General features: G+C 40.9%; 1 protein-coding gene across 1 annotated transcript; it reads left to right on the forward strand.

Annotated features, from left to right (window-relative positions):
* Positions 1-23,071, forward strand: POGLUT1 (protein O-glucosyltransferase 1). Its single transcript, NM_001014903.1, has 11 exons — positions 1-160; positions 995-1,085; positions 2,380-2,523; positions 6,895-7,030; positions 9,489-9,610; positions 15,774-15,833; positions 17,232-17,331; positions 19,043-19,101; positions 20,158-20,325; positions 21,047-21,103; positions 21,689-23,071. The coding sequence occupies exons 1-11, from the start codon at positions 76-78 to the stop codon at positions 21,843-21,845; spliced, it is 1,179 nt and encodes a 392-aa protein (NP_001014903.1). The 5' UTR covers positions 1-75; the 3' UTR covers positions 21,846-23,071.
* Positions 23,072-23,290: the final 219 nt, after the last annotated feature.

The following is a 23,290-nucleotide window of genomic DNA, read 5'->3' on the forward strand; positions in this document are numbered from 1 at the left end:
CTCCTCGGCCATCTTTGTGCGGGGCTCCGCTTTCGTCCGCGCAGCAACTGGGACTCCGCGGTTGGGTGGCAGGCGATGGAGCTGGGGGTGTCCTCCCAGCTTTGGTTGTGGCTGCTTTTGCTACTCCTGCCCCCGGTGCCGGGCCGCGAGAAGGAGTCAGGTGTGCTCCGTACAGGGCCGGGCTCACCGATGGGGCTCGGGGTCTGGCCGCGTTCCGGGGCGCTCTCCCGCGCCCCTCGCTCTCCCGCGCTGCTGGCGCCGCTTTCGTGCTGTGGCCGCTGCGGCGCAGAGCTGGGCAGCGGGCACGGCGGCTCTTCGGAGCAGAGAGCCTCTGGGTGTCCGGCACTGCTTCTCCTGCCTAGAACCCTGGAGAGTAACCCATCCTACAGAATTCAGAGCGATAGTGGGTAGGGGAGGGCATGCCCACAGCGGGTATGGCCCACGCTTGGCTACCTTGCACCTCCCTAAGACACACTGGGGGATAATTCGTGTGTGTGTGTGTGTGTGTGTGTGTGTGTGTGTGTGTGTGTGTTCGTAGTCCATTGTGTGTGTGTGTGTGTGTGTGTTCGTAGTCCATTGTGTGTGTGTGTGTGTGTGTGTGTGTGTGTAGTGTTCTTAGTCCATTGCGTGAAGAGATTAAAGGAGGGTTAATTACTGTGGCTTTTAATCGATCCTCTTTATAGGGCTCAGTTTGATTAGTAAAAACTGAGTATCTGTGTGACCAATTTATCCGTAACCTTCTGAGTGCCGGGCATTAAGCTTGGAAATTTTCCCCTTTCTTGGATGTCTGGCAGCCAGAGTAGAGGAGCAGACTTGACCTGAGTGCTGGAGAGCTGTAGAATGAAACCTTCCTGGCTGTCCATTTCCACCAGTGGGATGAAAAGGGGGTGTCTAATAAAAGTTTTGGCTTTCTGTGGATTCTACTTACCTGCTGCTAGTGAATAAGAATACTCAGGGGTGTTTTGTTAACCTTCATTTTTTTCACTTTTTGAAGGTTCAAAATGGAAAGTATTTATTGACCAAATTAACAGGGCTTTGGAGAATTACGAACCATGTTCAAGTCCAAACTGCAGCTGTTACCACGGGTGAGTTCTTTTCTTTCACCCATCTTTAAGAATTTAGATCTTGTCAGGAGGAAATCCCCTAAAATCCCCAAGAGACCTTGGTTGCAGTGGTCAGAGAGCAGACAGGGTCCCTGAGGTGGTTTTCTGATTTCTAGAGAATAAAAATACACTGGGATAGTAGAGGCCCAGGTGGTCTCAGCATTGCCTGTTAACTCCCTGTAGGAATGTACTTGTTTGCATTCCCCACTGGACTGAAAGCTTCTTGAGGTCAAGGCATATGTCCTACATTGGCTGTTGTATTCCTGGTGCTGACTCTCAGTAAGTGAAAGTCACTCAGTTGTGTCTGACTCTGCAACCGTGTAAACTATACAGTCCATGGAATTCTTCAGGCCAGAATACTGAAGTGGGTAGCCTTTCCCTTCTCCAGAGGATCTTCCCAACCCAGGGATGGAACCCAGGTCTCCCTCATTGCAGGCATATTCTTTACTAGCTGAGCCACAAGGGAAGCCCTACTCTCAGTAAGTACTCCATAAATATTGTTGAAGGAATGAACATATTTTTAAATGAATCAAATTATGTTTCCTGTTGGTTATCTTTTAATGTATGCAAATTAAGGCTAGGGTGTGATGGTAGAAAGATTACTTTGAAATCAGCCTTACATTCTAGTGCCAGATTCAGGTCTCAGATCCAAGTCAGTTCTCTAGATATCAGATTCCTTATCAGTTAAATAACAGTCCTTTAACTCCTCATTACATTCATTATTTTATAATTCCTCAAAAAATTTACCTGATGCATGTGATACTTACTGAAAACTTGGTTTGTACCAAGCCTTAAAAGGGATACAAAATAGTGTAATTCCTAGTTACTCCTGTCAGTCACACATACTGCTGGAGTATGTGGGGTGGTAGGGGCCGAACAGGCTAGAACGTTAAGACTTGGTTTCAAGCTGTAAGGCATAAGCTATGCCTTCTGTGGGATTCGGAGAAGGAAAGGTCAGCGGGACTGCAGTGACTGGGAGGACACAGGTGTGACAGGAGTATTGAGAAGGAATATGCATCAGGCAAGGGAGGGGCAGGCCAGGTGGAGGAGGGGGAAGAGATGCTCGATATTGGCTTGCTTTTTCGTTTCTGTTGCTTTGTTGTTATTTTAGGTTACCTGTGGTGCTTCTGGGAAAGAGGTTGCTCATTCCTGCTCCCTCTTCTTTCCCGAAGCTTTCTATGCTCTCTAATACTGAGCCCAGACCTACAGATAGGAAGAGTTGGGATGGTACCCTTCTCTTGGGCTGCTTTCCTTGATGATTCCCCTTCTTTTCCAGTGTCATAGAAGAGGATCTAACTCCTTTCCGAGGCGGTATCTCCAGGAAGATGATGGCAGAGGTAGTCAGACGGAAGCTAGGGACCCACTATCAGATAATTAAGAACAGATTATACCGGGAAAGTGACTGCATGTTCCCCTCAAGGTAAGAGCTGTAAGGTACATATATTTCTGACCTTATTGCTTACTTAATACTAATCCACCTGCAATGCAGGAGACCCGGGTTCAATCCTGGGGTTGGGAAGATCCCCTGGAGAAGGAAATGGCAACCCTCTCCAGTATTCTTGCTTGGAGAATTCCATGGACAGAGGAGCCTGGTGAGCTTCAGTCCATGGGGTCACAAGAGCAGACACGGCTGAGCAACTGACACTCTAATATAGTCCAATTAAAGGGACTTAGAAGTAAACCCTCACATTTCAGGACCACACAATAGTGACATCTGTCTCCTCTCTCTTTGTAAGGCTGGGGCACATCACTGGTTGTACTGGATCTGGCTCTACCCCTTCTTCTCCAGATACAGCAGCTGCAGGACACAGGCTAATGTTAACTAGTGTGAGTGAGCTGGGTTGAAGAAGAAGCGATGACTGATTGTCAGGGGACAGCTATTGTTCTAGATACTGACTATTCAAAGAAAGGTGGCAGAAAGGCAAGAGAAATAACTAGGGCTGCAGATTACACAGGCCACTCTGGGCAGGACTTTAGCTGTGAGAGCTGAAGTTCCTTATCAGTGGGCTAAAGGCTGATGGGGAGGGTCACAGACTGAGCCTGGAAATTGCCCTTAGGCAGCATTATTTACAACAAATAATAAACCTTCCTCGTTCAAGCCTTTTTTTTTTTTTTGGCGCAGCTGCCTGGCTTGTGCGATCTTGGTTTCCAAAATAGAGATTGAACCCGTGTCCGGGGAAGTGAAGTGAGAGCTCAGAGTACTAACCACTGGACCGCCAGGGAATTCCCAGGAGTCCTTTTTTTTTAAAAAAAAAAACCCTCAAATCTTTATAAAATTACAAAGGCAGAGTATTCCCTTACTAAGACCTTTTTTTCTAAATGACGTATGCCATTACAAGTAAAATAAATGAGCAGTATTGTAAAAAAACAAGCATCTATTTGGTCACAAGGATTTATATTTTGTCATAATAACTTCATTACAAAGTAGTGTATTTTCACTGTCAAAAATACATAAAAACAACAACAGAAAAATATAAAGATCATTTAATATCCCATATTCTGAGGTAATCACAATTTTGGTTTTCAAGTGTCAGGGGCAAGTAAGGTGGTAGTGGGGAAAATCATTGAGATATTTTAAATAGACATTTGTTTCATTACTTGGAGCAATAGTAGAGACTTTAACTACAAATTATGAGTATAGAGGAATTTGTGATTTCTACAAATGAGAAAGAAAATATGAATATAGATCCTTTTGGACTTTAAAAGGTTTTCCAGTGTTTGATAGTTAGCTGAACAATCTCCGGATCGAATTAAATTGTGCTCTCAAAGTTTCTGCAAGGCACATAGCTCTTATTCCTGACTCCAGAGCATTGTGGTCAGAATCTTGAGCTCTTAGAAATATTCTTAAGAGAGGATGGGACCTTTCATTGGCAATAAAATCGTCTAGAGTTCTAATACATTGAAAGTTCCCTGCCCCAATTACATACACAGCTAAAGAATTGAGAGTTAAATAAAAGAGAAACAAAACAAAATATTTAGAACCAGCTTAATGAAATGGACACAGTTGTGTAATATCTCAGACTTTTATCTGGCCAAAAGTAGTATCTTTCTAGGTCTAGATCTTTTAATTCACCCAGTTTGAGAAATATCAGTGACATTTAAAGAATTCAGTTCTGAACAAAAGGACATGTAAACTCACCATTTCAAGGATGAGCTAAGGAACTGGAGCACCATCTAATTAAGCACCTGGAGATGCATCATTTCAAAGATAGAGAATAACATTTTTTTTTTAAATAATAGCATTAGTGAAGTATGGTTGACATAAATTGCACATATCTAAAGTGTACAATTTGATACATATATCAAAATATGTATCTAATATATATTCATATATATATATGTATTTGTAGCCAAGATAATGAACCTGTCACTACAAAAGTTACCTTGTGGCCCTTCTTTCCCCTTTTCCCTGTCAGGCCTTCCTCCTGTCCTATCCCTGTCCTCAGGTATCCACTGATTTGCTTTCTCTCATTATGGATTATTTCCTTGAGTTTTATATAAATAGAATCATGCAGTACGTGATAGAGTGCTATTTTAAAAGCCAGGTGTGAAAGAAAATAGCAAATGTTTTAGCTGTTAACATGTAAATGTAAATACATGTAAATGTATTATTATAATCATATGTAATAATATTATTATATAATTAATAATATATAATAAAATATAATAATACATTTTTTAAACTTTGTAACTAGTAATTTTTTTAACATCAAAGGAGTATTATATGCACATGGTAAAATACTTGGTTAACTCAAAAGTATATACAATGATGCCCTCCACCATACCACTAGTCCCTGAGTCTTCCTCTCAAGAGACAGCTACAGTTGTATATCCTGCCAGAAATAATCTGCATATACAATTGTCTAGATTCACCAGCAAACCAGAATATGCTGTATCTTCTGTTCTGCAATTTACTTTTCCTTTCCATGTATCAGTAGATTTTGAAATTGTTCCATAGGAGTAGTACATGGAGAACTCTTTCATAGCAGCATAAAAATCCCATTGTATGGATTTCTTTATTCAGTTCTGTATCAATGAATGCTTAATTATTCCCCATCTCTCCCCTTTAATTTTTGACTAATGGAAACAACGCTGCAGTGAGCGTTCTTGAACTTAGACTTTTGAACACTCATGCTGAGCTGCTTCAGTCGTGTCTGACTCTTTGTGACTCCATGGACTGTAGCCTGCCAGGCTCCTCTGTCCATGGGATTCTTCAGGCAAGAATACTGGAGTGGGTTGCTATTTCCTCCTCCAGGGGATCATCCCGACCCAGGGATCGAACCCGCATCTCTTGGGTCTCCTGCATTGGCAGGCGGGTTCTTTATCACTAGCGCCACCTGGGAAGTCCCTTTGTAAATATATCTACAGTATAGAAGTAAAATTAATTGGGCAAATAAAGTGTTTTTAAATCTCAATAAATAGGAGCAAATTGTCCTCCAAAGAGGTTGTTTTTACACATTCACCACCCTCTTATCACATGCTCAGAACAGACCTCACACACTCAGTAACACTATGTATTATCAGGCTCTTTTGATCTTTGACAATCTGATTGGTAGAAAGTAGCATGTAGCTTCACTAGATTTTTTCTTTTGTCATGTTGATACTTTTTTGTTGAAATATATTTAATATATAATGTGTAAATTTAAGGTGTATAACATTAGTCTGATAAGTTTATTTTAATATGATTTCTATTGTAGCAACAATTAGCACTTCTATATCATGTTACATAATTATTTTCTTTTTTAGTAGTGGAAATGATTAAATTATAGTCTCTTAAGTTTGATAATTATCATACCATTTTGTTATCTATATTCATTTCACTGTGCATTAGATCCCTATGGCTTATTTATTGCTCCTTGTAAGTTTTGTTCCCTTAAACAACATCTGTCCTATCCCGTCTTTCCCCAGCCTCTGATAAGCACCATTTTATTCTCTGTTTTTATAATTGTGGCTTTGGGGGCATTTATTTGTTAGTAGTACAGTTGACCATCTTTTCTTACGTTTATGAACGATTGATATTTAGTAATCACCCTATATATTGATATGTAGTCATCACCCTATATATAAATCAGTCATTATCACACTGCCAGAAAATTTTGGTCAGACCTTGGAATGTTGCTACCAGTACTGTGCTGGTCCGGACCTCAAGGATGGGGCAGGAAAGTTAGCTCTCAGTGTATACTTACTTTCTTTCCAGAAATCCTTTTAGAAAATCTGTTCTGAAAGCTATGTTACAATCTTTGTGATTCCGTACCTGGCATTCTTTCTGGCTTGCAAAGCTGCTCTTGAGAATGTTCTGTATTTAGGTTGAAGGTAATGAAAGGTTCTTTATCCTTCCTCATAAACTATGAGACTTAGTTATGGTGGAAATAAAAATAATGTCCTTGTGAGACGCAAAGCCCAGGGGACATAATTAGAAAATCAGCTTTTCCAGTTCCTATCAAAATTTACATCTTGCTTACTAATTAAACTATTCCATGTAGGAGAAATAAATGCTGGAAATGAAAAGAGGAGAGGAAGTGATAGGAGTAGCAATAATGTTCCCATCAAACTTAGGATGCTCTAGTTGGAGAATTTTATTATTGTAAGCTGGAGAAGCTTAGCCAGAAAAGATAACTTGCACCACATGAAAGAGTGGAATAGTCCTTTCAGAAGCATTGCTCTCAGGACGCTTTGCAGGAGGCCAGTGATCTGAATGCTGGGTTGTCTTACCTTTAAAGTGTCAGTGGGACCCTGCCTTGTCTGAGAGCAGGCACTGATCTGGTGAAGTTGTGGTATTTCTGGTTGACAGGTGTAGTGGTGTTGAACACTTTATTTTGGAAGTTATTGGGCGCCTCCCTGACATGGAGATGGTGATCAATGTGCGAGATTATCCTCAGGTTCCTAAATGGATGGAGCCTGCCATTCCAATCTTCTCCTTCAGTAAGGTAAGTACAGAAAGGGCTGTCTGAGGGGATGGAGGGTGGTATTCTAGGTCATAAGCAGGAGATGACTGAATGTGGCAGAGTCTGATGGGTAATGGTGTGGATGAGGCCTGAGGTTCCAAAGCGGGTCTGTGTCCCTGTTAGCTTCACAGTCATTGAATGATAAGACTGAGGAGGAGGTGAGGACCTGTAAGTGATGAGTATGATTGCTTGGGATCTTAGCTAGGGCTGAGGGTGGAGGGTGAGGAATGAGAGAAGCCTGAGGAACCTCTAAGACATTGGAGGTGGGGTTCAGAGAACCTGCAGAGCATGGGAGAGAGTGACCCAAGAAAGCTCATGGACTTTCAACAAAAATATTGAGCTCCTACAATGTATATATCCCCCATGCTACTGCGTATCATCTGCCTGGCCACTATATCCCAGGGTCCTAGCCAGGCTAATGGTCAGACTAAAGGTTCTCAAATAACCACACAGTTTGCACCCAAACAGTACACTGAGGGGATAGGCCTGAGGTACCTGAGGGGGACATGTGAGAGGGTGATCTTCGAGTCTCGTTATGGAGAGATAGGAGTGCTGGAACATGCTTGTGGGCTTGGAGAATAGGGCACAGTTAATATCTTAGTGCTCAGCTTCTTGCAAATGGTGTATTAGCAGGAATGGGCCTTCATTCCCTAGGGACTAAATATGAAAGCACTTGGGGCAGGGATGGGGGAGGCTAGAAGAGAGTGGATGGAAAACTCTATGGGAGAAGAGTAGGTCTGGGAAAACCCTGCAGACTTTGGGAAAAGGAACTGTTTCTGATTTAGTGTCTCCAAAGCAGAGGGACTTTTTCCCCACTTTTTCTTTATCAGAGTTTACTTTCTGTCTAGACTTGTTTATTTCCTGTGCTGCAAGTGGGCTGAGGCCACATTGTGTTGCATTTCCCATGGTTTAGCCTCAATTCTCAAAAGTGCTTGGTCCCGTTATTTGTCATGAAGCCCTCTCAGAAACAGATAGAGGCTCCCATGTAAGTCAGTAAGGGTTTATGTTTATTATTTATCTGTTTTTTTTCTGCAGATAATGAAGTATGATCATCAATATACTAACTTTCCTTTCATCTCTAATTCCTTCCCCCTGCTTCTTTTTTTTTTAAACCAATGACTCCTAGTTTGCCAGGCAGGGATTTTCATCTGTCAGCTTTATAATAAATATGCAGTTTCTTTTGAGCAGCTGTTATGCCTGAGGTGCTTGATGAATCGCATACCATTTTTTAAATATTTGAAAGAAGGCAAACAGCATATTGCATATGTAATTCCAGTGGAAGACAGTAGAATTAGAGGCTTATCACTGGCCAGAATTTTAACAGAAGTAACCATATAAAGGTTTCAAATGGTTTCAAACTTTTTTCAAAAGGTGTGGGATAATACCCCTACCCCCTTTCTGCCCATCATTACTTTTGACCCCGATTAAAAAAGAAAAATAACCAAAAAATAACTCAGAACTTATTGACCAACCAATATGAGCTCAGAAGCGCCACAGTATTAGGTAACACTAACACTTATTGAGTATTTACTATATGTCACTGTTCTAAGTTATTTACATGTATTAACTCGTTTAATATTTAAAACAAGCCTGTTAGATAGATACTATTATTGATATTATCATTTCTCTAGTTATAAAGATAAGGAAACTGAAGCGTAGGAAAATTAAGTAACTTGCCTAGAGTTGGAAAGAGGTGGAGTCAGATAATCTTTCTCAAGAGCCCACACTCTTAACTATTGCATTGTATTTCCTAATTCTTGCTCCTATAAGACTTATCTAGGAAATCATTAAGAACTGGTAGGACCATATATGGAGAAGGCAATGGCATCCCACTCCAGTACTCTTGCCTGGAAAATCCCGTGGACGGAGGAGCCTGGTAGGCTGCAGTCCATGGGGTCACGAAGAGTCGGACACGACTGAGCGACTTCGCTTTCACTTTTCACTTCCATGCATTGGAGGAGGAAATGGCAACCTATTCCAGTATTCTTGCCTGGAGAATACCAGGGAACGGCAAAGCCTGGTGGGCTGCCATCTATGGGGTCGCACAGAGTCGGACACGACTTAGTAGCAGCAGGACCATATACTCTCCAAGTATGATATCAGTTAAAAGATGAGAAAGCTATGTGGTCATTCAGAATTGGGTATATCGTTTCCTTAAACTAAAACCTCCAACAGTATATTTCTTCTAGAAAAACACAACTTTTGGGAACTGGAAAAGTTGACATTTAGTGTGATTTCATATTCTGGGATTCAGTCAGCCCATGAATTTTAACCCATGATCATTTTTGCCTTTTAGCATCCAGAGTCTAGACTTAGATGTGTCTTTGATGGCGTAACACAGGGGCAAGGCCTTTTCCAGATTCCGTGACATGAGTGCAGTTTGCTGCTTCTTCCTCTGCTCCAAGACTGATTTAAAATAACCTCTCTCTTTCTGTTGAAGACATTAGAGTACCATGATATCATGTATCCTGCTTGGACATTTTGGGAAGGAGGACCTGCTGTTTGGCCAATATATCCTATGGGTCTTGGACGGTGGGACCTCTTCAGGGAAGATCTGGTAAGGTAGGTCCTCTAGAGAGGTTTTATTTGTCCCTCTTTTTGGGTCACCTTGAAGTAAACAGTTAAGTATAAACAATTATTTTCTGTAAAATGACTAACTTTTAAGCTAAAACACAAAAAAACACTTTATAGCATAAGCAATTTTATATGTGTATAGAAGTATTTGCATATCCATAGAAAAGATGTCAGCAGTGCTTCTGTGGGAGGGATAATAGAAGCCTCTTTTTTTTCTTCTTTAAATTTTTCTATACTTTTAAGATTCTTTAAGAGTGAATTTCTTTTAAAAGTAGGAAAGAATAAATGATCATATTGTGGGGAAGGATAGAAAATTACTTGGAAGAACATAAATGTACTTTATAATTAAGAGCCAAGCTCTTCAGGCAGGGATGGGGTGGGCATAAATGTCCCATCGGCATCTCAAGTTCAAGCTTATTTCAGATCATCTGTAACTGAGGATTGAAACCTGCCTTGGCCTGTTGTCTGCATCCTGCCATCATTTCAGAATTTAGATCGTCTCATTCATCAAGCTGTAGTTGTTTCTTACCTAGCTACATTTTACATTAATGATCCAAATGACATTGGTGCCTAATTAGTAAACTTCTAGAAACACAGTCTTTCTAGTTCTTCTCTCAGATGTAGAGAAAGCAATAATTTAATTCAACTTCATTTTCACAAATATCTATCACCTGTATTAAGTGTGACTACATATTTAAATGAGATGAAGAGAACATCCCTTTTCTGGAGAAGCATGTAGGGCTGTAGTCCTCTTTGTCTGCTAGAGCCACTGGTTAAATAAACAAGTCAATTATTCAGTAGGTTTAATTGGGAAATTATTTTTTAAGATAACTTGGCCTCATACTTCGTTGTTCTTGTCCAGCTCTTTCTTTCAGGGATGAGGGAATGCAGACTCAGAGAGGTTAAGTGACTTTGGTCAAGGAACCAATTTAGGCCTGAAATCCAGGTTTCCAAGTGCATTATCTTCCACTCGTTAATATTTCCTGTGTCCGCCAGACTGTGAGACTGTCATTTTTTATTTAGCATTTCATTTTGAACATAATTTTGAGAGAGAGAAAAATAATAACGTTGTTAACATTTTTTCACCAAGTTATTCTTGACTTTAGTTTTCTAATTCTTTTTTTTGCCCTCAGGTGCTTGCAAATACCCTTTTCACATTCTTCTTTTTGTAGCTCTTTTTCCACCTGCTGTACATCTACTTTGTTTTTAAAATCTCTTTAAAAACAACTTTTTTCTGAATATTAAAACTTTGTGTGCTTATAAAAATTTATCAGTGTGTCCCACTTAGGCAACTTTTCCCCCACTAATTGGTGTGTCTTAGAAATCTTTCCATGTCAGTACATAGGTGGAGAAGGAAATGGCACCCCACTCCAGTACCCTTGCCTGGAGAATCCTGTGGATGGAGGAGACTGGTGGGCTGCTGTCCATGGGGTCACACAGAGTCAGACACGACTGAAACGACTTAGTATGCATGCATGCATTGGAGAAGGAAATGGCAACCCACTCCAGTATGCTTGCCTGGAGAATCCCAGGGACAGAGGAGCCTGGTGGGCTGCCGTCTGTGGGGTCTCACAGAGTCGGACACGACTGAAGTGACTTAGCAGCAGCTGTTGCTGCAGTACATAGGAAACTGCCTCATTCTTTTAAACAGTTGCATGGTATTCTATCAGATAATAACTTGATTCATTGTGTCCTTCAATGTATGTGTAGGCTACATGTGTAATATTTGCATAATTTCTTGTTTTCTGAAGTATTAGAGAGTATGTTGCATACTTTATGGCTCTGTACCCCTTAATTCTTTGCTGCATGATTCCTAAGAGCGAGAGTGTTCCCTTAATAATCACATTGCAATTATCAGTTACAGGAAACAATGTTAATTCAACATTGAATTGTCATAACAGTATCCCATAAGACACATTTCTTCTCAGATACAGGATCCAGTCCAGCATCTTGTGTTGTATTTAGTCCTTATGTGTCTTTAACTTGTTTTAATCTGCAACAACTCTTAAGTGTATCCTTCTCTTTTACTGTGTACTCTTATTGTTTGTAAACTAATAAGCAATTTTTAGGGAGATAGAATATGTTTTAAAAATCGTTAATATGTTTTTCTTTTGATATCTTCACCTTTTATTCTTGAGCTGAATTTATTCATGATTTTAGAATTGCAATTTTATTTTTTAGAGCCCTCCATTCAAAATCTCTAGCCTCATGATTTCATTTCTTACCTTGAAACTTTAGTAATCTGTTTCCTGATCTGCATTGGTGTCTGCCTGGCGTGTTTCCATCTTTATACTCTTCTGGGAGTTTGTCCCCATAGACTGACTTTTCACCCTGTAGAAGAATTCAGTATTGCTGTGGATTTAAAGAATTCACTCTACTGTCAGCAGAGGAGTGGGGTTATAAAAGAGGGCTGGGGCAGCACCAGTGTTAGTGCTTGCCCAAAGACAGAAATCCTAACATGGGTCTTCTGAAGGGGTGGATAGGTGGGTGGGAAAAATGAGGGAGAGGAAAAACAGATGATATGTGGTTCAAGTCTGTCTATATTAAATTCAGCTTTCCCAGGGACTAAGGAAATTTATACTCAAAATTTCAGTGTTTTTGGTTGGGTAGTTGAGCAGTATATCAAAATGTAAAATGTGTATATCCTTTGACCCAGCCATTTTACTTTAAGAACTTATCCTGAGAAGGTAATTAAACAAGTATGCAAAAATGTACATACAGGGATATTCACTTCAATGTTGTTTCTTAAAGTAGAAAGTTTAAAACTACCTGAAAGCTCACCAATAAGGAATGGAGTAAATTATGACATGGCTGCTGCTGCTGCTGCTGCTGCTAATTCGCTTCAGTCGTGTCCGACTCTGTGTGACCCCATAGACGGCAGCCCACCAGGCTCCCCGGTCCCTGGGATTCTCCAGGCAAGAACACTGGAGTGGGTTGCCATTTGCTTCTCCACTGCGTGAAAGTAAAGAGTGAAAGTGAAGTCGCTCAGTCGTGTCCAACCCTCAGCGACCCCATGGACTGCAGCCTACCAGGCTCCTCTGTCCATGGGGTTTTCCAGGCAAGAGTACTGGAGTGGGGTGCCATTGCCTTCTCTGATGACGTGGCTATAAAATGGAATATTGTGCATGAACGGAAAGTAAAGATAGAATAGGGCTTAAAAACAGGGACTCTGGATTTAAACCTTACTAGCTGTGTAATGCTAGGCAAATTGCTTAGCCTCTTAAAGGCCTCAACTGTGTAAAGTAGGGATAATAAAAGCCATCTTGTAAGGTTGTAAGAATGAGTTGTGTGTGTGTGTGTATATATATATATATACAAATGTATATACACAATGTGTGTGTGTATATATACACACACACACACACACAATGTGTGTATGTGTGCAGGAATGTGCAGGAATCACACCTGCATCTCTTATGTCCCCTGCATTGGCAGGCAGGCTGTTTACCACTAGTTCCACCTAGGAACCCCCTCTCCCCGGCACCTCACCCCCCAGTGCTACAGTAGTTCTGATTTGTTAGGAGGGAGTATGGGACAGAGCAAAAAATAGTTGGACTGGAGAATCAGGTAAAGATGATCCAGTGAGAAAGAACTGGAAGATAAGCCAGGAAAATATGGAGGACTGGCTCACTTAAGAGAAATGAGTAATGGGACACTATTTGTATCTGAACAGTACCTCTACCTGAAAAGTTTATGTGCGAAGTTTCTCCATTATAGCAAACAGCTCACCAATCCCTCATGAACTCCACTTCAGTTTGACCCCCTCCTTTTTCAGAGAAAGACGCTGCAAAAACATCTGTGAAGGGTTCCCACAAAGTAAGTTAAGAATGATGCATCTGTCACCTGAAACTATCACAACATTGTTATTTGGCTGTACCCCGATACAAAATGTTTTTGGTGTTTAAAAAAAAAAATGATGCATCTGTGAGCTAGCAGTTTCAGCAAGGGAAGCTGGTTATGGTAACTGGTACTGAGAACTGAATTTCGCGGACTTGGTCTTTATGGAGCACTAAGTACAGTTTGAGGATACCAGAGTGCTTTGCAAAATCAGACTAAATCTGATAATACTTCCTATGCATCTAAAACATAAAGTCAGGAAGTGATTTATTTCCTTGCCCTTGATTCGGTATCTGATATTTTCTGCAGTTATTGTTGCCTAGTAATTTTATCAATCAGTTCAGTTCGGTCACTCAGTCCTATCTGACTCTTTGCGACCCCATGGACTGCAGCATGCCAGACTTCCCTATCCATCACCAACTCCCAGAGCTTGCTCAAACTCATGTCCATCGAGTCGGTGATGCCATCCAACCATCTCATCCTCTAGACTCTTGCTTAAAGTAAGGAAGAAATCCTGATTGTACTGAATTAAATAGCCCTAAACATGTCATTCGGAGAAGGCAATGGCATCCCACTCCAGTATTCTTGCCTGGAAAATCCCATGGATGGAGGAGCCTGGTAGGCTGTAGTCCATGGGATTGCTAAGAGTCGGACACGACTAAGCAACTTCACTTCCACTTTTCACTTTGATGCATTGGAGAAGGAAATGGGAACCCACTCCAGTGTTCTTGCCTGGAGAATCCCAGGGACGAGGGAGCTTGGTGGGCTGCCGTCTATGGGGTTGCACAGAGTCGGACATGACTGAAGCGACTTAGCAGCAGCAGTAGCAGCAAACATGTCATTTACTTTGGGAACTTTTCTTTCAATGTTGCTAACTTATTAACCAAACAGTAGATTTGCGCATATTGCTAGCTAGCATCTCCAGAGGATAAAGTAATAATAAAAGGGAACATAATGTCATTTAGAGCTTTTTCTTTTGAGTAGCGTTGTTGTTCAGTCACTAAGTCATGTCCAACTTTTTGCAATTCCATGGACTGCAGCACACCAGGCTTCCCTGTCTTCCACTGTCTCCTGAAGTTTGCTCAAACTTGTTTCCACTGAGTTGGTGATGCCATCCAACCATCTCATCCTCTGTCACCCTCTTCTTATTCTGCCCTCAATCTTTCAAAGCATCAGGGTCTTTTCCAATGAGCCGCTTTTCACATCAGGTAGCCAAAGAATTGGAGCTTCAGCATAAGTCCTTCCAATGAATATTTAGGACTGATTTCCTTTAGGATCGACTGGTTTGATATCCTTGCAATTCAAGGCACTCTCAAGAGTCCTCTCCAGCACCACAATTCAAAAGCATTTATTTTTTGGCACTCAGCCTTCTTTATGGTTCAACTCTCACATCTGTACGTGACTACTGGAAAAACCATAGCTTTGACTGTATGGACTTTTGTTGGCAGAGGGATGTCTCTGCTTTTTAATTTGCTGTCTAGGTTTGTCATAGCTTTTCTTCCAAGGAGTGTCTTAATTTCGTGGCTGCAGTCACTGTCTGCAGTGATCTTGGAGCCCAAGAAAATCCATCACTGTTTCCACTTTTCCCCTATCTGTTTGCCATGAAGTGATGGGACTGGATGCCATGATCTTAGTTTTTTTAATATTGAGTTTTAAGCCAGTTTTTCACTCTCCCCTTTAACTTTCATCTAGAGACTTTAGTTCCTTCATTTTCTGCCGTTAGAGTGGTGTCATCTGCATATCTGAAGTGTTGATATTTCTCCTGGCAATCTTGAATCCAGCTTGGGATTCATCCAGCCTGGCATTTTGCGTGATGTACTCGGCATAGAAGTTAAATAAGCAGAGTGACAATATACAGCCTTGATATACTCCTTTCCCACTTTTGAACCAGTCCATTGTTCCGTATCTTGATCTGCCTACAGGTTTCTCAGGAGGCAGGTCAGGTGGTCTGATATTGCCATCTCTTTAAGAATTTTCCAGTTTGTGATCCACACAAAGACTTCATAGTCAGTGAAACAGAAGTAGATGTTTTTTGGAATTCCCTTGCTTTTTCGATAATCCAACGGATGTTGGCAATTTGATTTCTGATTCCTCTGCCTTTTCTAAATCCAGCTTGTACATCTGGAAGTTCTTGGTTCATGTACTGTTGAAGCCTGTCTTGAAGGATTTGGGGCATTACCTTGCTAGTGAATTGAGTAGCCTGGGTCAGACTTACTTTGAAATGTAAAGCTCTCAGCTAAGCTTTAGAAATTATTCAAACACTTCTTTATATAGTTAAGGAAGAAACACAGAAACTAATGAAATCTGTTTTTAGGTCAGCCGCACAGTGGCCATGGAAAAAGAAAAATTCCACAGCATATTTCCGAGGATCAAGGTGATTATATTTTCTGACATTTTACAAAGGTACTCTTCTGGCTAATGTGTACAATTTTGAGAGTGTGGCAAACTCTAGTTCAAAGAGAAAACTAAGATAACTAAGAAAAAGACATAGAATCACAGAATTTTAGGCTAGAGAAGAACCCAAATTATTGGCCAAATCACTTTTAGCTGAATTGAAATTCAAAGAAGTAAAGTTCATCTGTCCAGTCATTCAGCAGACATTTACAAAGTGTGACGAGTGTGATAGGCTTTAATTATTTAATGCTGAATAGAACAATGAGCTGTCCTCTTGCCTGAGAGATTGCAGTTCCCTGGGAGTACTTTATGATTGTGCCCACAGACTCTCTCCCACTTAATGGCAGAGCAGGAACCATCACTAGCTCTTCTAACTGCCTTTTTCATCAGACCATGTGGCTGCCAAATAGTGGTGGAAGCGTAGACTGAAACTGGTGAAAATTGAGAGAGATGCATGGAAGGAAGGTAGAGCGAAAGCAAAAAGGTTAGGGGAAGACTGAGTCCATGTTGTTCAGCTCCATATCCCAGGTGTTGAGAAGAGTACCTGCCTTGTAGATGCACACTGAGTATCTGTTGGACAGATGAATACCAAGACGAATGTGAAGGGAGAGAGTTCTGCAGATTTCTTAGTGTGTCCTTGTCACACTCTCTCTTCACTTGGTGGTGGATTTCAGAGTGCAAATGAGCCCAACAACCATTGCTTATGGTTCCTTGTCAACATCTCTGATTCTCAGATCTTCAGATTACAGATTCTTAACTTGGGATCCATGTGTGGACTTCAAGACTTTTAGGAACTCCTTGAAGTTATATGGGGATATGTAGAGAGGGCGTCCACAGTTATCAGATTCTCAGGGAGTCCATGACCCCTCAAATGTCAACATCGTCTGGTACTAGAACCATAACTAGGACTTTTTCTACAATAAGTTTTCAGGTGTTTGAGCCCTTTGGTTTTCTTTTTAATTTAAATATTATACTGGGTTTTACAGAGCACACCCAACAAAGGTCATGTAGCTGTTTTGGTGAGTGGTGATTACCTAGTTACACAGCTATGAGTACCAGTGATTAGAGGTTACATGAAGCTTCTAAAAGGGAAATAATTTCCTGGGATGTGGCTGTAGTATAACATAATCCTAAAGACTAGATGCAAGCAGAGAGGGCCAAATACTCCCCTGCCCTGAAGGGTACAGTGGCAAACAGCCAGGACCACCTAGATGCTGTAGGATCTGGTATCCCCCTCCTCTTCTATTAAATAACCCGTGAGTTGTTCATCTGTGCATATGGTCATCGTGTTGGGTCCGATTACTGCTTACCTTTCAGCTATTGGGAGTGGTCTTATGGTGTAGGAGACGTAGTTCTATGTCATGTGTTTCTTTTATAGGACAAGTCCAGAACGAGATCCTCTCATTCTTCTATCTCGGAAAAACCCAAAACTTGTTGATGCAGAGTACACCAAAAACCAGGCCTGGAAATCTATGAAAGTAATCACCAATCATCTGACTAGAGCTACAGCAGTGAACATTCTCACTCCAGGAACATTGCAGCTGGGTAGAACTTCACATTAGGTTTCCTCTCAGTGCTGGGATGAATGTTGAGACCGTTCCATGGACTAGAATTAGTATATGTGTAAATTATTCTTTTTCAAACTCACATTGTGTTTCTGGGCCCTTATGATGACTCATATTTTATATTAATTGGAAGGTTTAAACCAGAGGTCACAAACATTTTCTGTAAATGGCTAGCTGGTAAATGTTTTAGGCTTTTTGGACCTTACAGTCTGGGCTGTAGTTCCTCAGCACTGCCGCTGCAGGGTGAAGGCGGTCTTCGACAATATGTAAACAAAGGAGCATGCCTGTGTTCCAATAAAACCTTATTTAGGGCATTGAAATTTGAATTTCATAAAATTTTCCCATGTCATAAAAATATCGTCCTTTGGATTTTTTCCAGCCATTTGTGAGGTAAAAATAACTTTAGTTTATGGGTTGTGCACAGAAACAAGCAGTGACCCAGATCTGGCGTACGGGCACTAAGTTTGCCAAAATCTGGTTTAAACCATTGGTTCTCAACCCTGACTATACAATCCAACCAGAGAGCTTAAAAATTAATAGAATAAATCAGAGTCTCTGCAAATGGTATATAGACATCTTCATTTGTTTAAAATTCCCCAAGTGAGTCTAAGGTGAAACAAGCAGTGACAGGCTTCTTTGGTTGGGAGTCCCATCTCTATCCTCTTAACTCTTTCTTGCCTTATTCAAAGACCCTTAAGTTGTAAATGTCCTCATCTGAAATTTCCATATACCATTTGAGGATGATAGGAGAAAATGTTTAAACTTCTTGTCAGAAAAACCAAGTGAAAACTAAGAAATACTAAGTAAAGATGCATGTATTTATCACATGATCATTTAATTCAAACAGAAGCAGGTGCAGTATAAGAAACTTTGTTAAAAAATAAAAATTATGAAAAAATGTATCGATTCATGACAGCATCTGCTATGGGAGGCCGCAGAAGCAAGCAAGACTTGTTCCCCTCACCATCTGCTAAGGTGGCTGGAATATGGATAGGGGATAGGGGTCTCGGACTCTGATGCCCCCAGGTGCTGCAGTCGTGAGCGGGAGAGAGCACTGAAGGTCCAGTCATTTCTGCCAGGGAGAATAGGAGCTCTCTTTGCCACATCCTCCTTTTTTTTTCCCCAAGAAAGGTGGAAATCGGTTTTTATAAGAAGTATCCTGCCACTTACAAATGCTGGGCAGTGGTTTGAATATTTATTTTTCAAATACTTTGCTAGTGCAACAAAATCTGTGTGTGGGCTACACCTCTAAAGCCCACCAGCCACCGTTTGTAAGCTCCTTTGCCGTATGATTTACACAGAGTGAGTTGTGCTGCAGGCCATGACCTCCTGAGTGCAGACGAAGAGTCACATGGCCCCAGGGAAGCTTAAACTCTAAAATCACACAGACCAAGTTAAAGCCCAAGCTCTTCTACTTAAAGCTGTGTGACCTTGAGCAAGTCTCCCAACTTCTCAAAGCCTTGGCTGCTTCATTTATAAAGTGAGACAGTCTTGCCTCCTGAGTTTGTGCATTCTGAGACTTCAGGGAGGTCATGTTGATGAAATGTTCAGTGACCCTTGTTGCACAGTGGTCTTCAATAAATGCCCCTGCTGCTAATACTAACAACTTCCTTTTCCCTGAAAGGATACCTTGGGAAAGCCAGCTGCTAAGGATGTCCATCTTGTGGATCATTGCAAATACAAGTAAGATTTCCAGGACTCCTGACTCTTCTGGTTTTCCCTATTTCTTTTGGAATAGCTTCTCTTTGGGTGAGGATTTTAATACTAGGGTCCAGCTGGGGTTTGTGAAAGTCACGTTAATTGATTAGTTATTGCTTACTGAGAGCCTGCTGTGCACAAAGCTCTGGACTGGGTTCTGTGGGAACTGCAGAGACAATGAAACAGGGACAATGGTCCCTGCTTCCAGGGGGCCTGCATGCCCATAATCAAAGGGATGGGGTCCCCTCTCCGCACCCCACACAGCCAAGAGCTGAAGTTAGATCAGTCATTTATTAAGTTAATAAAAATAGTTTAAGGTTCAACATGAATGAGGAATATGTAACTAATGTATTATATTTAAATGTCAAGACTAAGAATGAGATGAAGGTAAAACAAGGTCAGGAGGTGGGCAGTGGGAATACTCAGAGGAATGAATGGTAATTACACTGCATAGTGGGAACTACAGAGTAGAAGCAGCTCTGGTTAGAGACAGGTACCAGAAATTCTGAGAAGAAAATGTTCTTAGTTATTAGCTTTATTTTCCAGGGGGCATTTCTTTGAAGATTGATTAGGCATGCCTGGTTGTCTTCTCCAGACTTCTTAAGAGGAAACAGGGAACAGGGCATACCTATGACCAGATAGGGAACACTATGGGAAAAACCAGGCTTTGCGGGGGGACCATGATGAGTTCGAGACTTTAGGCCTAGAAAAACTTGTAAACAAAGGGTGAGATATTGTTTCCATTGAGCCTTGTGTCCGCTCTGCCCAGCACCCAGCTGCTGGCTCTATCTGTCTCTGCCTGGAGAAAGTATTTCTTTTTCCCCCTCACGCTGATATTCCCAGGAACAGGCTCTAACCCCTGGAAGAGCAAGGAGTTTATGGGAACTCCACAGGGACATGCTGATGGGTCCTTGAAAATTGAAAGTGGAAAGAGAAAGAAGAGAGGGTAATAAAAGGGGAGAAGAAGAGGGGATAAGAAAAAAATGTCATGTGTGGTAGCAGGAATATAGTATCAAGTATATTTTGCTCTCTGTTTTCCAGGTATTTGTTTAATTTTCGGGGTGTTGCTGCAAGTTTCCGGTTCAAACACCTCTTTCTGTGTGGTTCACTTGTTTTCCATGTTGGTGACGAGTGGCTGGAATTCTTCTACCCACAGCTGAAGCCATGGGTTCACTACATCCCAGTAAAAACAGACCTCTCCAACGTCCAGTAAGTAGCCGTCCCTCAAGCGGAGTCTCTGATGACTCCCACAGTCTGCCTCTAAGTCCCCAGCCATTCAAGACATTTACTCCTAATGACTTTTTCCACTGAAAGCTTTTTTTTTTTTTTAATTTTGTTTTCAAAGATAGTATTGCATTATTATCCAACTAGACTGAGTGGGATTTAATTTTTTAAGTGCTCTAATGCTGATTCAAAATGTAACATTCAGATAGTATGCATTGAAAAGCACTAATCTCTCAGACTAAATAGATATGGGTATTCAATCGTGTTATATCGTCAAAAGAATTTTCAGATACAGTGTGAGAACTGGCCTCAGTGAAACGAAGGCAAATTTCCTCTCATGATGGGAAGAGCTAGGACGGCATATGGAGAAGGGCCAGAAATGTAAGCCCAGTGCCCTCTTCTGGGGACCAGAGGAAGAGACAGGAGGGAAAATTTTTCTTCACTATTGATTTTTGGTGTGTATCATTGAATATATCTCTGTTTTCCCAAATATGTTCCAAAACTACAACAGATTGTTTCGCCTATGTGCAAAGTACTTTTTTTGTTGTTGTTATTTTGATCCTGTGAGGACCTGATAGCTTTACTTTAAAAAAACCCAACATCCATATATCTGAAGATTAACTACAGGCCTCAGTATGTTATCTCTCTGCTTAGTACTAATGATCATGGTCTGTATTTCAAAACCTAATAATTCTTTCCATTTTAGGGAGCTGTTGCAGTTTGTAAAAGCAAATGATGATGTAGCTCAAGAAATTGCTGAAAGGTAAGTTATGTTCATTTTTCTTTTTCCACTTTAATCATTCCTACTTTTCCCAAGCTAAAGTCATAAGAATGTTGTTACCATGGTGCTATCTGAATGTCGGCCTCATTATACAGAGATAATTAGAATCAAAGCTGTCCTGGGGAAAACTACACATTCACCTATGTCCCAAGCCCATCCTTTGTAGAGTTAGACTGAAATCTTTGAAGTAGATCAAGTACCCTTTCTGAGGATTGGCTCTTTATATATTTGTTTTTAAGAAAAAAAAAATGTCTATTTCCAAATGCACGTGTATAGTAGAGATTATGGAGAAGGAAATGACAACCCACTCCAGTATTCTTGTATAGAGAATCCCATGGACAGAGAGCCTGGTGGGCTGCTATCCATAGGGTCGCACAGAGTCAGACACAACTGAAGTGACGCAGCAGCAGCAGTAGATACGATGGCTGTAGAGTTGGTTCTTACGAGCAAAGAGTTAATTTACATGAAGTGTTCTGAACAGTGCTTGGCACAGGTAAGTACTCAAATGTAAGCTACTAGTTTTATCAAATGTCATGCCTTAACTGTTCTTGTTAATCTTGTCTCTAGGGGAAGCCAGTTTATTCTGAACCACTTAAAGATGGATGACATCACCTGTTACTGGGAGAACCTGTTGACCGAATACTCTAAATTCTTGTCCTATAATGTAACAAGAAGGAAAGGCTACGATCAGATTGTTCCCAAAATTTTGAAAATTGAACTCTAGTAGTCATGATCAGGCCATAGTCCTCTCTATGGCATCAGACCTCAGATATCCTACAGTGAGAAGCTTGCTGTGAATGTGACACCTATACCTTGGATACTGTTACCAAGTCAGATATCTGGTTTTCCTTATCATGCTGTACCAGGAGCAACTTTGGAGAAAGATCCAAATTGTATGTAATACACTTAGGAAGTCGCTCAACATCTTTGCTAAAGAAGGACCAGAAATCGTAAGATGTGGGTTTTGAACCTGATTCTGCCTTTCATCTTCTTAGGACCAATCACAGCTTGTGCCTCAGATCATCCATATGTGTATGTCCACACTGTGAAACTGACTATGCCCATGGGGTGACGCCCTTTGTCTCATTCTGTTGAGTAGAAAGTCACTCATATGAAACTAGTACAACTCATTACCACAGTTCTGCAGTTATTCTACACTTGATCTCTGTCGCTGTATTTTAACATAGAAAACCCTTTAGGGTTTGTAAAGAATACTTGGGGATTATTTTCTGAAAGGTCTAAGGAAGCAGTAGTGTGCCATGCAACAATGTAGGAGCTTTCTTTTGTAAAAGCGTAAACTCTTTGGTACTCAGGAGGTTTCTATAAAGCCATGTAGAAAGGGGCCAATTGCATGAGTAGTCATTGCAATTGGATTTCAGCTTCCCTTTTTGTGCCTTCGCATCCTTTATGTTCTCTTTCAAAAAAGAGTGATTGAAAACCTCTTGATAAATTTAGGAAATAGTCCTTACTCTTTAAAGGAATTTTGCGTAAAACAGCAACTCTTCCTCATTCTTCACATACCCTTAATATTTTTTCTCCTTGAGTTGGCAGCAGTCCACGCTTGCAGGGATCTCAAGGAGTCTTCATGTATGAAATGGTGTCAAGTTGGGAGTTTAGAGCATTCACCTTTAGCACTTACTTACACAGGAGATGCCTGTTTTAGTGCACATCCTGTTGAAGTGCTTCCTTTTTCCTTTTTGAAAAAGACATTTGGATAGTAGTTTAATCTCGGGATTAAAGTACTTAGTCAAAAATGAAGAAAAACTGTTAGATTAAAACCCATGTAGTTCAGTGACTCAGAACCATCCTTGTTCTTTAGACCCAAAATTTCCACTGAGAAATCAACTCTTTTTCCTTTGCCTCTTAAGAACTGTTTGGTATTAACTGGTTCCAAAATTAGTAAATGTGAGATTCGGTTATATAAAATCGGGGACTATATTTCCATTTATGAAACATGCATTTGGCCATTTAAACTCCCTTTCATGAACTATAAGCCTACAGACCTTCTTAGAGGACTTTCTGGTAAGATCATTACATAGAACAGGGCAAATGTTTACAATTGAATTTTGTCTTTGAGTATTAAAAACTCATGGGGACTGTGTCCTTAGGTGCTATAAATCTGGCAGTAAGAGGTCCAGATTTCTGAGTTGTACTGTGGTTTTGCCTTAT

This window comes from Bos taurus, chromosome 1 (genome assembly GCF_002263795.3).
Source record: "Bos taurus isolate L1 Dominette 01449 registration number 42190680 breed Hereford chromosome 1, ARS-UCD2.0, whole genome shotgun sequence".
Lineage (NCBI taxonomy): Eukaryota > Metazoa > Chordata > Mammalia > Artiodactyla > Bovidae > Bos > Bos taurus.

Bases quoted from the DNA above. Each gene is read 5' to 3' on its own strand.
- POGLUT1 (NM_001014903.1), top strand. From the start codon at position 76: ATGGAGCTGGGGGTGTCCTCCCAGCTTTGGTTGTGGCTGCTTTTGCTA. The intron at 1,086-2,379 runs GTGAGTTCTTTT...CTTCTTTTCCAG, and splicing joins AACTGCAGCTGTTACCACGG to TGTCATAGAAGAGGATCTAA. The intron at 15,834-17,231 runs GTGATTATATTT...TTTCTTTTATAG, and splicing joins GCATATTTCCGAGGATCAAG to GACAAGTCCAGAACGAGATC.